Here is a 15621-nt window from a genome sequence, read left to right on the forward strand (position 1 = left end):
ACCTCATGTGAACCTCATGTGAACCTCGCTGAACCTCATCCTAAGTGGTCGATTTAGGCATCACAGGCCTCCTTATAGTCGTTGGTTTCAGCGAGAGCCGGAGAAAAATAAACATGTCCCCAATAGAGAAAAGAGATGATTGGAAGCTTGGTGAACGAAAAGTAGGGAAACGACAAAACACGGAAACGTATCAAAGCAAAGTTCACAATAGGGGATCAGAAAATTTATTGTGTGAGTTCATCTTCTCCTCTTTTCTCTTTATTTTCTTAATTTTTCAACCTAGGTAGGACATTAAGCAGTATAATAGCAAGAGGTTGGTGGTGCAACCCACCACCCCGTCCCTAAAAGGAGACTCATAACATTCATCCATCCATCCTGACTGAAAAATTCCTGGCATCCTGATGGCAGGCATTCTCAACGACAGGCATCCATCAATGACAAGCACCCCGACAAATGACAGTCATTCTGAGAGAATGATGACAAAACAATTTGAAGAAGAAAGAAACGTTTAATGTACTTCATATGACGAGGATAGGCTAGTAACGAACTGGCTTCACTCCAACAAGAGTGTGAAAGCGCAGAAAAGAGCGTTCTTAGTAACAAGGCCACACGCCATGATGGCGTTCCAATTATAGAAATAAAGTCTATGGGCCCGAAATGTCAGGAAACGTTAAGAGAGGTAGTGGGCAACACAATAATGGACGGTAAAAACTCGATTTGTGAAGACAAAGGAGAATTAACCTGATTAGGAGAGTTGATACAGAAATAAGGTTCGCAAAGAGCTCGAGCCCCACGCGAAGATGCGAGGCGAAGTCCGGCAACACTGCTGGGCGCGTATAAGCGAAAGCGTGACGAAGCCGACGTTGACAACTAGCATTCCATGACAGCGTCTTCAGTGGCTTAAAGGGCAGTCATGCAGACTATAAAGGACAGACTGCAGGCATGCGTTGCGGGCGAGGTGATGCTGGGGAGCCTGCAATATCTTTTCTGGAAACAAAGGTGGTTAGAGGGCAATCGGTTGTCCTCGACACAGTGTATAGATTCTTCTACAAAAAAGCAGGAAAGGAACACAGGCCCCTATGGGTGGCATTTATGGATATAAAGGAAGCCTATGACAATGCAATGAAAGAGCACTCGTGGGACATAAAGTGCGTACTAGATGTGAAAGATGGAGTAGCCAATATTGTAAAAATCTCAATAAAAGTATGAAGGTGCTTATGAAATGAGGAGGAAATGGCATCTGAGCCTATAGAGATCCAGTGGAGGCTAAAGGAAGGGAAACTCTGTCACCTTTCTTGATGCAACAATGCCTTGGCTTTGGGCGAGTTGGTTCTCTTGGCAGTTTTCCTAAAAATGCGCTAAAGACGAAAACGAAAAGAACACATGTGACAGGGCTCAGCGCGCGTCCTGTTGCATGTGTTCCTTTCGTCTTCGTGTCTTGCGCGTTTTTTATGAAAACTGCCTTTGTCGTTCATGTTGTAGCTATAAGGATTAGAAACCAAATTAGAGCAGTGCATTTGGCTTCAACCATTCTTTTTCCTCTAAGGAGAATAGATTGAAGATCATTACCAAGACCGGTATACGCAGATTATTTAATTGACTGGCAATGGCTGACAACAACGAAGATTTGCATAGAATTATGGACATCTGCGGTAAAGAGGGGAGATAGATTAGGTTTGAAGTTTAGTAATAAAAATCGGCACTCTTGATTATTAATGATACTCAGGGCGGCAAGTATACAATACAGGAGGTTACTCTGGATGTAGGGGATCGGTAAAATATCATGGCCTATGGATAAATAGTAGGCTTGAGTGCATAACAGAACATGCAAAATATGTAAAGAATAAGAGTAGGTGGGATTCAGCCGTTTTGTAAAGTATGGCACTGTAGAACTACGATAGGTACGAATTGGTGAGCGGGATTAGGAAGGGATGATGGGTCTAACTTTCGGCAATGCATTTCTGTGCATCAGATCAGAGTTCGACAAAAGTTGGAAATTAAGCAACGGGGAGTAGGTAGCTTTGCTTTGAGAGCACACGGAAACACAAAAAGTCAGGTGGTACATGGTCACATGGCATGAACGTCATTCGAGCGCAGGGAAGCTGCAAGGCGCAATTGAGAAAAGGGGGGACTGCGGTGGGCTAGGAAAGTTTACAGCTACTTGGACATGAGGAATTTTGACAAAAAATGGTGGAAGCAAAGCAGTAAATTGTCTAAAAACTATTTTGACAACAGTTGCGGTAAATTGAGAATCATCGGTTAAAAAGAAGGTTAAAGAAACAGCGAGGGGTCCGGCGAAGGAAGGGATACAGACAAAATCATCACTGTGAATGCACTCGACTTTGATGCAGAATAATGCCAAAGGTAATGTTCACACTAATTCTATGGAAAGCTATTTGTTCTTTGAAAGCAGAACGGGAGTATTGCAAACTAAGACGCACCGATTAAAGTGCCAAGGGATAAACCCATTATGCTGTCTTTGTGGAGAGGAGAAGGAAAAGGCTAAAGAATTTATAATTTCTTATCAGTAGCGTCTATATACACTTCAAAGCAATGGGGCTGATTTTTTTCAAACCATCGGGGTTTAGGAACCACGGAGGAAAATTATACTTCAAGTCGGTAGAAATACCCAACGCAGGTTATATGAATGGTGGCTAAAATCAAGGAAAGAGCGAAATATTGACGCGTGTACTTATCTTTATCGGGCGACCACGTTTCGCCGCCTAACAAACGTAATCGCACAGCGCGGGATGCGCCTGCATGTATCCGAAGTTTCTGGAAAGTTATCGACGCTTCTATCCGGCTGTCTATTGTCGCCGAACCCTGTGTTATCGGATTTCATCGCGTGACGCGAATAGTGTAGAACTCTGTGGAAGGCACGCGGGTCCAAACGATTAGTCTGGAACATTCGACTACTGAAGTATAAAAGCCGACGCGCTTGACCCACAGATCAGATTTTCGACGTTCGCCGACTGTGTTCACCACTATCGTTGTGCTTTAAGTGTACCCTGTTTTGTGGGCACAGGTTCGCGCAATAAAAGCTAGTTTTGTCTTTCACAGTACTGCTACTGTGTTCTTTAACGTCACTACCACGTGACATCTGGTGGAGGTGCTTTTGGTCCGTATACCAGACGCCCCCGACAAGCCGTGATCCAAGCCCGGACCGTAAAGAGAGCACCATTGTAGTCACGGACCATCGAGTAAGCGTCGTCTACAACAGCTGCCCCCGGAGCACGGACTTCTACCTGAGAAGATCAAGAAGATTGTGGCCACGACAACCACAATGGCTACCCTAGTCTCAACCATCGTACTTCAACGACCCAGAGAGCCCCTACCTTCCGTGGAGCTACGTCGCAGATTCCTGAAACCTGGCTCTAAACCTTCGAAAGAATCTCGGCCTTCAATAACTGGGCCTCTGAAGATAAGCTACGACACGTGTACTTCTCCTTGGAAGATGCCGCGAGGACTTGGTTTGAGAACCGGGAGTCCACCCTAGCAACATGGGACCTGTTCCGCAATAACTTCCTGAGGATGTTCAGGAGTGTTGTCCGAAAGGAAAGGGCCGAAGTTCTGCTGGAAACCCGAGGCCAACTACCTAATGAGACCATCGCTATCTTCACAGAAGAGATGACCCGTCTTTTCCGGCACGCCGACCCGGAAATGTCCGAAGAGAAACAAGTGCGTTTCTTGATGCGAGGCGTAAAGCAAGAACTTTTCGCCGGACTAATCCGAACCCCACCGAAGACCGTAGCCGAGTTCCTGACAGAGGCTACAACGATACAGAAAAATTCGAGACTTATCTAAGTTAAGCCCAGTGGATGCTTCGCATCCACTGGGCTTAACCTTAGCGTATCCTTAGCGTTTGGAGGCATCTTGACCGCATACACGCCCGGCGCAAAGACGCTGCCGCGGTTGCGGGTACAGAGACCGACGCGACGGCGGGCGCACGCCACTTCATCCCTGGCGTGACGTCACATATCACGTGATGCAGTGATGGTGGCGCCGCCGCCGCGTCGCGTGCGACGGCGCGAACCGAAGCGTGGAGGCTAAAGCCCCTTGATAATTTGAAAGTAGCGACACTCTCCTCCACTCCCGCGCTTTCCTCCTCGATTCTCCTCGCCCGCCGGCTGTGCGCGCTGCGCACGGCACGCTTCGCAGGCCATCGCGCGCTCGCCGGCCCGATGCATTAGCTGGCACCCGTGATCGCACCTAACTTCGGGATTTTTTTCTCGCTCTATTATTAAACGAAAGCACTAGAAAGGGATGCAGTGTGCTTGACTCTACCATGACCCACATTTCTGACCTTCTCGTTTGAACAATGAGAGCGCTAAACGTGCGCGTTTGCGGCATGAATTAACAATCGCAGCGTACTGTATATAGCCCACATTGGCTTTGATATCTTTATACTGGTCACTTCAACAGGGCAGAGCTTTAATTAGCACAGTATTTAATTTAAATTTGTACATTCTTTAATATTTTTCGACGCAGTGACGCTCCGTTAAATCCAATTTCAACTAGCGCTGCATTTTGGCGGAAGTACTTTTTATGACACTATCTTTTTGCAGTCGAGCCAGGCAGAGATTGCGGTAATTTAGTTGGACGTCATTGCGTGCGTGAAGCTTCAGAAGCAGGGCAGTGGCCGCAAAAATGATGCGAAATTTGCTTTAAAGTGATTATGGATTTTTTTAGGGGGGGGGCATGGGGGGAGGGGTTCAGTCCTAAAATGCTTGGGGCCTCGGTGTAATGCATATGCCGCGCATTTAATACCTGGGCTATAGAAATTTCATTCCTGCTTGAAAGAGAACAATTTTTTTCTAGTTTTTCGTGCTCTCAAGAGAGATATATTTTTATTGACTACTGTAGAAGTGAGCGTAGCCAAGGGTTGGCTTGAAATTTATGAATGACTGCTGACGGCAACGGACGACTAGATTAAGAGATGGGAAGGTGATGCTGTCTTTGTGACTTATTCAGTGTAGCCCATCGAATGCATTCAATTAGTGCTTCAGACGCCCGTGGTGATGCAATATTCAGCGCTGTAGAGGACGATAAGAAAGGATTTAGCCATTCTGTGGCTGGGTCGGTTTCAAGGAAACAATTCGTACTATTTTAGAAACACAGAGCTTAAGAATCTGACGTTATTTTGATAGCATAACTAAATATAAATTGTAAAGATTGCACCTATGGCGAATGAAAGTCAGCCTTAAAAGGCATATCTGCTGGCTCGCTCCTCACGTGACGCTAGACCTCGGTATCGCGGTAGACTTTCACAGTCGCGGCGGTCACACGAAGGCCTTCAACGCTCTAAAGATCCATAGCAGGCAAGAAGATGCTCAAAGCTTATTTGCGCGAAGTTTTGGTCCTCCTTTGCATATTATTCTTCCAATCTGTGGCATTAATGACTCTCCCAGATGTCATTCCTTTTGCAATTTGCCAATGAAGCTGTTTCGTAAGAGCTGGAAAAGCTGCCAGCCGCAGCCATTACCATAGATCTGAGAGGGGGGCAGGGTTTTGCCCGTTTTTTCAGCTACTTACTGAAAACATCGCGCCACCCCAACACAAATTTCAGACGCAGAGTACAGGTCTGGAGCATAGAATACACAGCCGCTGTGTCACACCAGCACATATCTGGCCAGATGCAATCTTTATTGCAGGTGACTCTTGAAACGTTACACGGAAAACGCACAAAACATCCAGGATAGCACACACTTCGGAAAATATAAATATTCATATAAACCGCCGGTTAAAAGTAGCATAAGCTCGAAACCAGTAACATGAAACATTGCATGGTGTTAGCCTCCAGACGATTTGCGTGAAAAAGGAACAAATATTATTCAGAGTAGCGCACCAGATGCAACTAAAATTTTACAACATAACATAACTGAAGGAAACGAAGCAGCTGGTTTGTATGCTCACAAAGTTTTGGGCAGGTGGTACAACAAAAAGCCGCGCGATAACACTCATGTACAGCAAGAATTAAGCAAGATTGTCAGCCTCTTGACGAGCTCGCAAGAAGTTTCAAGTATACAGACTAGTTTATGTACCAATCAATGCACAGTACCTCGCAGAGGACGGTGTGATTCGTCGGAGTGAACTCCTTACGTTCGATGTTGTGAATCCACTTTTTTCTGCGACTGATGTCGTTCTTCCCTCGAGGAATCGTGAAAAGCATGAAGCCATTTTCACGCCGGCTTGTGCACTGAAACGCGCAGCAACCCGGCATAAAGCGGTGCGAAATGCAGAGTTCGAATTAGATTAATAAAGCTCGACCCGCGACAGAGGAACACGGCCTGCCCATGGCGCTGAAGAAAAACAACAAAACAAGCAAAGCGACGCTTTCGCGCGCGTTTCCAAGGCGACTGCTGGGGCCGGCCGCAGCGGCCAATCATCGGTCAGAAAAGCGCCGAGTGGAGAGGCGGGCAAGGAGGATGTGCGAGGGTTGGCGTCGCGGCGGCAAAGTTCACAGAATGGCGCTACTTTCAAATTATCAAGGGGCTTTAGTGGAGGCCTCCGCCGGGCGACGTCTGACGGCGCGATATGAGGCCCCATCTGCAGCCGGTGTGACGTCATCACGTGACGTCACATCATGTGATCTCACTTCAGGGTGAATGGTGGCCACCGCCGGGAGGCGAGCGACGGCGCGATATGAGGCCCCATCTGCAGCCGGTGTGACGTCATCACGTGACGGCATGTCACGTGACCTACTTGAAGGTCACTTGAAGTTCAATAGTGGCCACCGCCGGGAGGCGACCGACGGCGCGATATGAGGCCCCATCTGCAGCCTGTGTGACGTCATCACGTGACGTCATGTCACGTGAACCCACTTCAGGGTCAATGGTGGCCACCGCCGGGCGTCGCGCGAAGGCCCGAAACCTACGTTAACATGCTTCGCATAAAACGTTAGAAATGCGCACTAGGCAATATAACCGCCAAGTGCTCGCGCCTCAGTGCGCGATCCAAGCGCTGGGCTCCGTTGATCTCCAAGAGACCATAAGGGCCATTGTGCGCAGAGAACTCCGCAAGGTCTTGAATTCGTCGCAACCACAAGTAGCCTCGATTGGTGACATCGTGAAAGATGAGGTTCAGTGATCGCTGGGAGCTCCTGAGGTGCAACCTGAATTACCGCAGCCCCAGCCAGAAGCGGTGACCTACGCGGCCGTCGCACGCCGTCAAGGGCCCCCGCCGCGACCGCGCCAGGGCCCTGTCACGCCGCAATTCCGTCGTCCGCTGCCGCCGCCGCCAGCACGACCACCCGTCGCCCAGCGCACCTACGCGAGGAAGACGAACATTTGGCGCACCCCCGACCACCGCCTGCTCTGCTACCACTGCGGCGAAGCCAGCCACGTCTACCGACGATGCCCATAGCGGGAGATGGGACTGCGAGGTTTCGCCGTCAACGCTCCACGCCCGCAGCAAGGTGAACGCCCTCGCGATATCGCCGACTACCTTGCCGCTACTCAGTGGAGCTGTCGCCGACCGTCGCGTTCACCATCACCAGGCCGCTACCTGTCGCCGCAGCGCCGAGCATAGACTGGCCCAGCCCGGGGCCGATCCGTGAGTCCATATCCGGAAAATTAAAAGCATCAACCGATGGAGGTGCGGTTGCTGTTCGTCGAACTGACGAAGATCCTCCGCCGCCAACGAAGACGCCGAAGACGCCGAATAAACTACCTCGACGACATACCGACACGCCGCCGTCCCGGCGAAGTGTGAAAGCAAAGAATACGACGACGAAAGACGACCTGACGACGTCCCATACCAGCCACAGATCAACGCGACACAGCCATGATCCGACGCCATGCCCTAACTGTAACGCAAGACAAAAAACCACCGACCTCGACGTGCTTCTGCACGGCCATGCAGTTACCGCCTTAGTGGACACAGGGGCTCATTACTCCGTCATGAGTGGACACATCGCCGCCCAGTTGAAGAAGGTTAAGACTGCATGCGAAGGCCCTAAAATTCGGACCGCTGGAGGACACCTGATTATGTCGACTGGAATCTGCACGGCAAGAATTACCGTTCATGACCGGACTTACCCTGGCACGTTCGTTATCCTCCAACAGTGTTCACGCGACGTCATTCTCGGCATGGACTTCCTAAACTAACACAGCGCAGTCATCGACCTGAAGTCAAAGTCGATAACCCTGTCTGAAGATCAAGCGATACCGCCGGAGAGCTCTCGTAGTCATCATGCCTTAAGCGTGCTCGAAAGTCAAGTCAGCATCCCGCCTCACTTCAGTATTGTCATTTCCGTCGGCACAAAAACACCTGCCGACGTAGAAGGCGTCATCGAGGGTCACCAACGTCTACTGGTAGACCGTGGAATTTGCGTCGCAAGAGGGATCGCTCGACTCCACGGAGGGAAAACGGAAGTGATGCTAACCAACTTCAGCCAAGAGTTCAAGCACATCACCAAGGGCACGACAATCGCGTACATCGAGGAAATTGTGGAAACGAGCAATGACTTAGTCCTCACAGATTCTGCCGCATCTACCCCGCCGTCCATAGACCCCGAACCACACTTCGACGTATATCCAAGTCTCCCCATAAGCAAGCAGCAAGAGTTCAGAAGTCTTCTCCGACGATACAAGGCCTGCTTTCCGACTTCATCAAAGATTCGAGAAACACCAGTTGCAAAGCATGGCATAATAACCGGAGAGTGCGTTCAACCACTCCGCCAGAGCCCTTACCGAGTTTCGACGCGAGAACGTGAAGCTATTAGGCAACAAGTCGCTTAAATGCTCCGCGACGACATCATCCAGCAATCGAAAAGCCCGTGGGCATCCCCTGTGGTCCTGGTAAAGAAAAAGGACGGAACCCTGCGTTTCTGCGTCGATTACCGTCGTCTGAACAAGATCACGAAGAAGGACGTATACCCCCTCCCACGAATAGACGACGCATTGGATCGGCTCTGCAACGCTAAATACTTCTCGTAGATGGATCTCAAGTGTGGCTACTGGCAAATAGAAGTCGACGAAAGTGATCGCGAAAAGACCGTCTTCATCACCCCAGACGGCCTCTACGAGTTCAAGGTCATGCCATTCGGACTGTGCTCGGCGCCTGCAACGTTCTAGCGTGTCATGGGCACGGTTTTAGCAGGATTGAAGTGGCAGACCTGTCTCAGTTACTTGGATGACGTCGTCGTCTTCGCCGGAAATTTTGACGATCACCTTAGGCGGCTTGCAACAGTACTAGAGGCCATCAAATCATCAGGGCTCACTCTGAAGCCAGAAAAGTGCCGCTTCGCTTACGACGAGCTTCTGTTCCTAGGCCACGTCATCAGCAAATCCGGAGTACGCCCCGACCCGCAGAAAACAGCTGCCACCACCAAGTTCCCGCAGCCCATCGACAAGAAGGCAGTGCGTAGATTCCTTGGCATGTGTGCCTACCACAAGCGCTTTGTCAAGGACTTTTCAGGCATCGCTGAGCCGCTAACGCATCTAACCAAATATGATGTCGAGTTCAAATGGCAAATAGCGCAGGCCGACGCATTTCAAGAACTAAAACGACGCATGCCATCACCACCGGTACTTGCACATTTCGACGAAGACGCCGATACCGAAATCCACACCGACGCCAGTAGCCTAGGCCTCGGTGCCGCCCTAGTCCAGAAGAAAGACGGACATGAACGGGTGATATCTTGTGCTAGCCGGTCGCTGTCAAAAGTGGAAGGCAATTATTCTACCACTGAAAAGGAATGCCTCACGATCATTTGGGCTACAGCGAAATTCCGCCCATACCTATATGGCAGACCATTCAAAGTCGTCAGCGACCATCACGCGTTGTGTTGGCTAGCAAACTTAAAGTGCCCTTCAGGACGGCTGGCGAGGTGGAGCCTCAGACTGCAAGAATATGACGTCACGGTGATCTACAAGTCCTTACGAAAACACTCAGACGCCGACTCCCTATCACGCGCCCCCATCGATCCCCCGCCGGAAGACGACGAGGATGACGACGCCTTCCTCGGAATAATAAGCGCAGAAGACTTCACTAAACAGCAACGCGCAGATCCGGAGCTAAAAGGCCTCGTCGAGTATGTGGAAGGGAACACCAACGTACTACCTAGGGCATTTAAGTGCGGATTATCTTCGTTCACATTACAAAACAACCTGCTCGTAAAGAAGAACTTCTCACCAGTCCGCGCCAGCTTCCTTCTTGTTGTGCCGTCAGCGCTGCGTCCAGAAATATTGTACGCTCTACATGATGATCCAACCGCTGGGCACCTCGGATTCTCCCGAACGCTGTCGAGGATACAGGAAAGGTATTACTGGCCGCGTCTGACCGCCGACGTCGCTCGTTATGTCAAGACATGTCGAGACTGTCAGCGACGCAAGACACCACCGACAAGGCCAGCAGGATTACTACAGCAGATCAAACCTCCTTACCGACCATTTCAGCAGATCGGGATGGATTTGTTGGGACCGTTTCCGGCATCACCATCCGGAAATAAGTGGATTGTCGTGGCGACGGACTATCTCACCCACTTTGCTGAAGGTAAAGCTCTACCGAAGGGCAGCCGAAGTGGCGCAAATTTCGTCGAGAACATTCTTCTGCGACATGGTGCCCCAGAAGTCCTCATCACCGACAGAGGAACAGCGTTTACAGCAGAGCTCACCCAAGCAATTCTGCAATACAGCCATACAAGCCACAGGAGGACAACTGCCTATCAGCCGCAGACGAATGCTCTCCCGGAGCGCCTGAACAAGACCCTAGCCGACATGCTAGCAATGTACGTCGACGTCGAGCACAAGACGTGGGACGCAGTCCTGCCGTATGTAACCTTCGCTTACAACACGGCGGTGCAAGAAACAACACAGATCACGCCGTTTAAGCTGGTTTACGGCAGGAACCCGACGACGACGCTCGACGCCATGTTGCCACACGTCACGGACGAAGACAATCTTGACGTCGCGACCTTTCTCCAGCGCGCCGAAGAAGCCCGACAACTCGCCCGCCTACGGATCAAGAACCAGTAGCGTACCGACAGCCGACACTACAACCTCCGACGACGCTTCGTCGAGTACCAGCCCGGTGACCGTGTTTGGGTTTGCACCCCTATACGCCGACAAGGACTGAGCGGGAAGCTTTTGCGTCGCTAATTCGGACCGTACAAGATCATCCGACGTGTTGGGGCACTGGACTATGAGGTCGTGCCAGACGGCATTTCGCTATCACTGCGGCGCCGCTCACGACCTGAAATAGGCCACGTTGTGCGACTCAAGCCGTACTACCAGCGATAACGAACTTTGGGACTTCGCGTAACTGACCTTTGGACTTTGTTTCTTTTCGTTGTTTTGTTACTTATGTTTAATAAGTGTCCTTTTGTGTTTCGCTCTCTTATATTTGTAGCATCGGGACGATGCTTTTTAAGAGGGGGTTATTGACGCGTGTACTTATCTTTATCGGGCGACCATGTTTCGCCGCCTAACAAATGTAATCGCACAGCGCGGGATGCGCGTGCATGTATCCGAAGTTTCTGGAAAGTTATCGATGCTTCTATCCGGCTGTCTATTGTCGCCGAACCCTGTGTTATCGGATTTCAACTCTGTAGAAGGCACGCGGGTCCGAACGATTAGTCTGGAACATTCGACGACTGCTGTATAAAAGCCGACGCGCTTGACCCGCAGATCAGATTTTCGACGTTCGCCGACTGTGTTCGCCGCTATCGTTGTGCTTTAAGTGTACCCTGTTTTGTGGGCGCAGTTTCGCCCAATAAAAGCTAGTTTTGTCTTTCACAGTTCTGCTACTGTGTTCTTTAACGTCACTACCACATGACAATATGTGGGGATGCTCGACTCTCGCTCATCTCCTGGTGATGTTTTCCCCGCATGGCTCTCGCATCTCGTGTAATCAGGATTCTCTCCGTAGATAAGTGCCCGTGGCGGTCGGAGTGGTTCAGTATATTACGAAGTAGTAAGGGCAAGGCGCAGAATACCAGGACTCAAGAAGAAGAACACAAATGACAGGACCGGTGCCGGTCCTGTCGTTTGTGTTCTTCTTCTTGAGTCCTGGTATTCTGCGCCTTGCCCTTACTACTTCAAGCATGAACTAACTAGCCCAAGCAAGAGTTTACTTGAGTATATTACGAGAGATGGCGGAAGTGCTGCTGCGATAACCGAGCCGAATGGCGGGGTTAGTCGGGCGCGACAGGGAGTAAACTCTTCTTTTTTGGCGCGGATTTGGCACGTGGCATGCACGTTCCGCGCGTGCGCCAATCCATGCCACTGCGAGACCACCTGGCAAGGCCTTGGAGCAGGACACCGGAATAGACGAACACGATCTTTCGACGCCACCGTTCGCATGACTGTACCAGGCACTGGTGTCGAGCATGGGGCTAACATACGCGCTCGATATCCAGTCACGGTTAGTTGGACTTGCGACATTTGTCGCGCGCCCATCAACATGCTCTGAGGATAGTAATTCGGCTAGAAGGCAGTAATGTATGAAAGGTGCAATAAATACCCATGCGATAGTCTGCACTACAGTGTCGTCTTTCCTTTATCCTAACAGCACATGGGAGATCCCACAAATTCTACCATCCACAAAGTAAAAAAAGGGCTGTGGCTTAGCTAAGGTTAAGCCCAGGATGCGAAGCATACTAGCCTTTATTTTAACGCGACAGCGTTAAGGAGCTCGTGTCGCAGAAAAGTCGGTGTCGTCGGCGTCGGCTCAGGCGTGCGGCGCTTGCTCAGGCGCACATTTCGTTGTCGCGCCGAACGCTGTGTTGCTCGACGCTCACCGCGTCCGATGCGGGGGGCGACGCCCTGAGCGACGGCGCGAGTTGGAGCCCTGTTTCTCCTCTGTCGTGACGTCATGGTGTCACGTGGTATTGAAGGCGACACCGACGCGCCTGAGGAGCTGGGTTGAGCTCTAGTAATACGCTTCGCATAAAACATATTTCTTGTCACGGCTAGGTGGCGCAAGCCGCCGCCCGATTTATATTGTTAAGCCTCATCCATCCATCCATCCATCCATCCATCCATCCATCCATCCATCCATCCATCCATCCATCCATCCATCCATCCATCCATCCATCCATCCATCCATCCATCCATCCATCCATCCATCCATCCATCCAGCCAGCCATCCATCCAGCCATCCAGCCATCCATCCACCCTCTCATACGATTCCTTTTTACGTCTTATTTTAAGGCCATAGAAACGCGACTGGAAAACAGTGAATGAGGGTATGATTTGTGATACATGCCTAATGCCAAATTGGTACAGGTGAAGATCCCCAGACTGATGCATGTTCACGACATAGTACTACTTGCGGACAATGCAAGAAATTGATGCACTTGGGAATATGTATGGCAACGTTGCAACAAATATAGGCCTTAATTAAGCACAGAGAAATCGGGAATTATGATCTTTAATGAAGCCAAGAATAATTACACAGTGTCAATTCAACAGCAAGCTGTACCAATATTCTAGCAGTATAAAAGCCTGTGCGTATACAGAAACGAAGCAAAAGATTTCCTGCAGTACCCACTAAGGTAATCTGAAAGTGAAAGACAAGTGCAATGCAGCAAAAAAGAAACCTAAGAGCACTTGGAGCCCACAATATATATGAGATGGTGCATGGAATCTGGAAAGGGGTAATAGTAGAAGCGATACAGTTGCCAAATGCCACTCTGCGCTTAACATGGATATTTGACAGATTGGTCTTTGTTTGAAGACAGAGAAGCGAAGAGAAAAATTCATTTTGAAGACTAAGGAACCTCGATCAAACAAATTGCGGCTAAAGTGCATAAGTATCTCTCCCTTAAAAGCATGGTCACAGAATGAAGTAAAAGTTCATGAAAGTTGCCAACCAAGTACAAGGGAATTGAAAGTGTAAATAGACAACCATAAACATTGGATAAAGAGAGAGAGATAAACAGAGGCACTGAATTCGATGGAAATAAAAACAAAAATGACCCTGTAGAGTTTTGAGAATGAGAAGAAAAATTATAAAGAAAAATCTGTACGGTAACACGAAAGGAAGTGCCTTGCTATTTGAGGCTCCAACCGGCTGCCTAAAGAAAAAAAGGATACCAAAGCGAATATTAAGACCTAGATAAAGCATGTGTATGGTGCAGCGAAATCCGGCGACCACTGAGCACATCCTAGTGGAATGCGAAGGGCTTCACCCAGTGAGACCTGCAGGTAACGTGTACCATCCAGAAGCGTCTCTAGTGGACGGACGAATAAAGCGGTCAGCAGTCGATATAAGCAACAGAGGTTTAGAGTATTGTTGAAAAAGGAACAAGAAGCTGATTGATACGACCGGATTCATTACAGGATAGCTGGCAGTACAAGATAGAGAAGTTTTCCGAAAAGAGCAAGAAGGTTAAGAACCAATACACAAAAATGATAGAATGAAAAACATAGGTAACATAACTGATTAACACAAGCAAACTTCGTAACTATTCGTCACCACGCCGTTTTCAATGGGCTCCAACTAAATCATCATCACTACCATTATCCTCATTATACCAGCGCCACTGGCAAGAAAATCAAAAAAGAAGACCTTTAAAACGGCTTTTTTGGACATTACTGGAGCATAATATAAGGCTACCTGCATATGTTTGTGGAAATTCTTGAACAAAAATGCTTCGGCGATGACTATGTACAGCTTTTAAGCACATTTACTTAGAAAATGCTGTTTGCATTGAATGCATAGCGATGAAAAGTGATTGGAAAGCTGAAATATCCTAGGACCAAAGTACAAAGGTACACATAAAGACGTAATAAGGATGGAAAAGGGGCTGCAATAATTCAGCATTGGTTCATTCTCCCATACAAACAGGCGGGCAGGATATTAGAGCAACAGCTCCAAAGTTAGTTTCATGCGAATGACATTGGGTTGTATGCAGAGAAGCAAAATGATATGCAACACCTGGCCAATACGTTCCACAGGAAAGGAAGGTGTTAAGATTTCAATTTAGCATTAGAAAATTGTGTTATAGTACTCAACAAAAGCTGTACTAGACTGCTTCTATGCAGGGCCGGGATAGGCCTCGGGTAGCCGAAGAAATACCTGGTTTAATTGCTTTACAATGGCAATAGATTTATGGAAACAAAGAAAAAAACAACAACAGCAAAGGCGAAGAGAAATGCAGCCATAGCGAAGCACACACAAGGTCAGGATACCATAGTTAGGAAGTTTCGCAGTGTATATTGAAAAGTATAATCGCTTCGTGAACTACATTTCGAAATGCGCTTGTTGGCATGAAGCCAGAAGTGCAATCCAAACCTTGATCGTAACCAGATGTCAGTGGGGTGCCTCGTATTGAGTGCTGACTGGTAGACTACAACTGGAGACCTACAGGGTAATATAGGCTTGACGAGTATTGAAGTGAGGACGCTCCAAGTAAACTGATTTCGAAGAACCACAGATGAACATTAAAGAAAGTAAATAGGTTGCCAGAATTTACAGGTATTCGGACAAATTATTAGTACGGACAAATTATTATTGACTCACAATAGAGAAAAACAGCTCGGGAGCATACCGTCAAGCATGCGGTAGATGTAATAGGCATCTTGGCGAAAAAGAACGTTAACGGGCTCAGAGAAGCTGAGGCCGCGTCCTAAGTTGTAACAATTCATTATAATCTGGACATGTATCACTACTTCAGAG

General features: G+C 48.8%; 1 protein-coding gene across 1 annotated transcript in view; it reads right to left on the reverse strand.

Moving 5' to 3' along the window:
• The window catches only part of LOC139046748 (calcium-activated chloride channel regulator 1-like), a 160799-nt gene extending 154625 nt beyond the window's left edge, over positions 1-6174 (reverse strand). The window contains exon 1 of the mRNA XM_070541064.1: positions 6059-6174. Coding sequence (XP_070397165.1) covers positions 6059-6169 — 111 coding nt within the window. The 5' untranslated portion in view covers positions 6170-6174. The remainder of the gene's footprint in view (positions 1-6058) is intronic.
• Positions 6175-15621: the final 9447 nt, after the last annotated feature.

Source organism: Dermacentor albipictus, chromosome 6, assembly GCF_038994185.2.
Source record: "Dermacentor albipictus isolate Rhodes 1998 colony chromosome 6, USDA_Dalb.pri_finalv2, whole genome shotgun sequence".
NCBI classification, from domain to species: Eukaryota; Metazoa; Arthropoda; class Arachnida; order Ixodida; family Ixodidae; genus Dermacentor; species Dermacentor albipictus.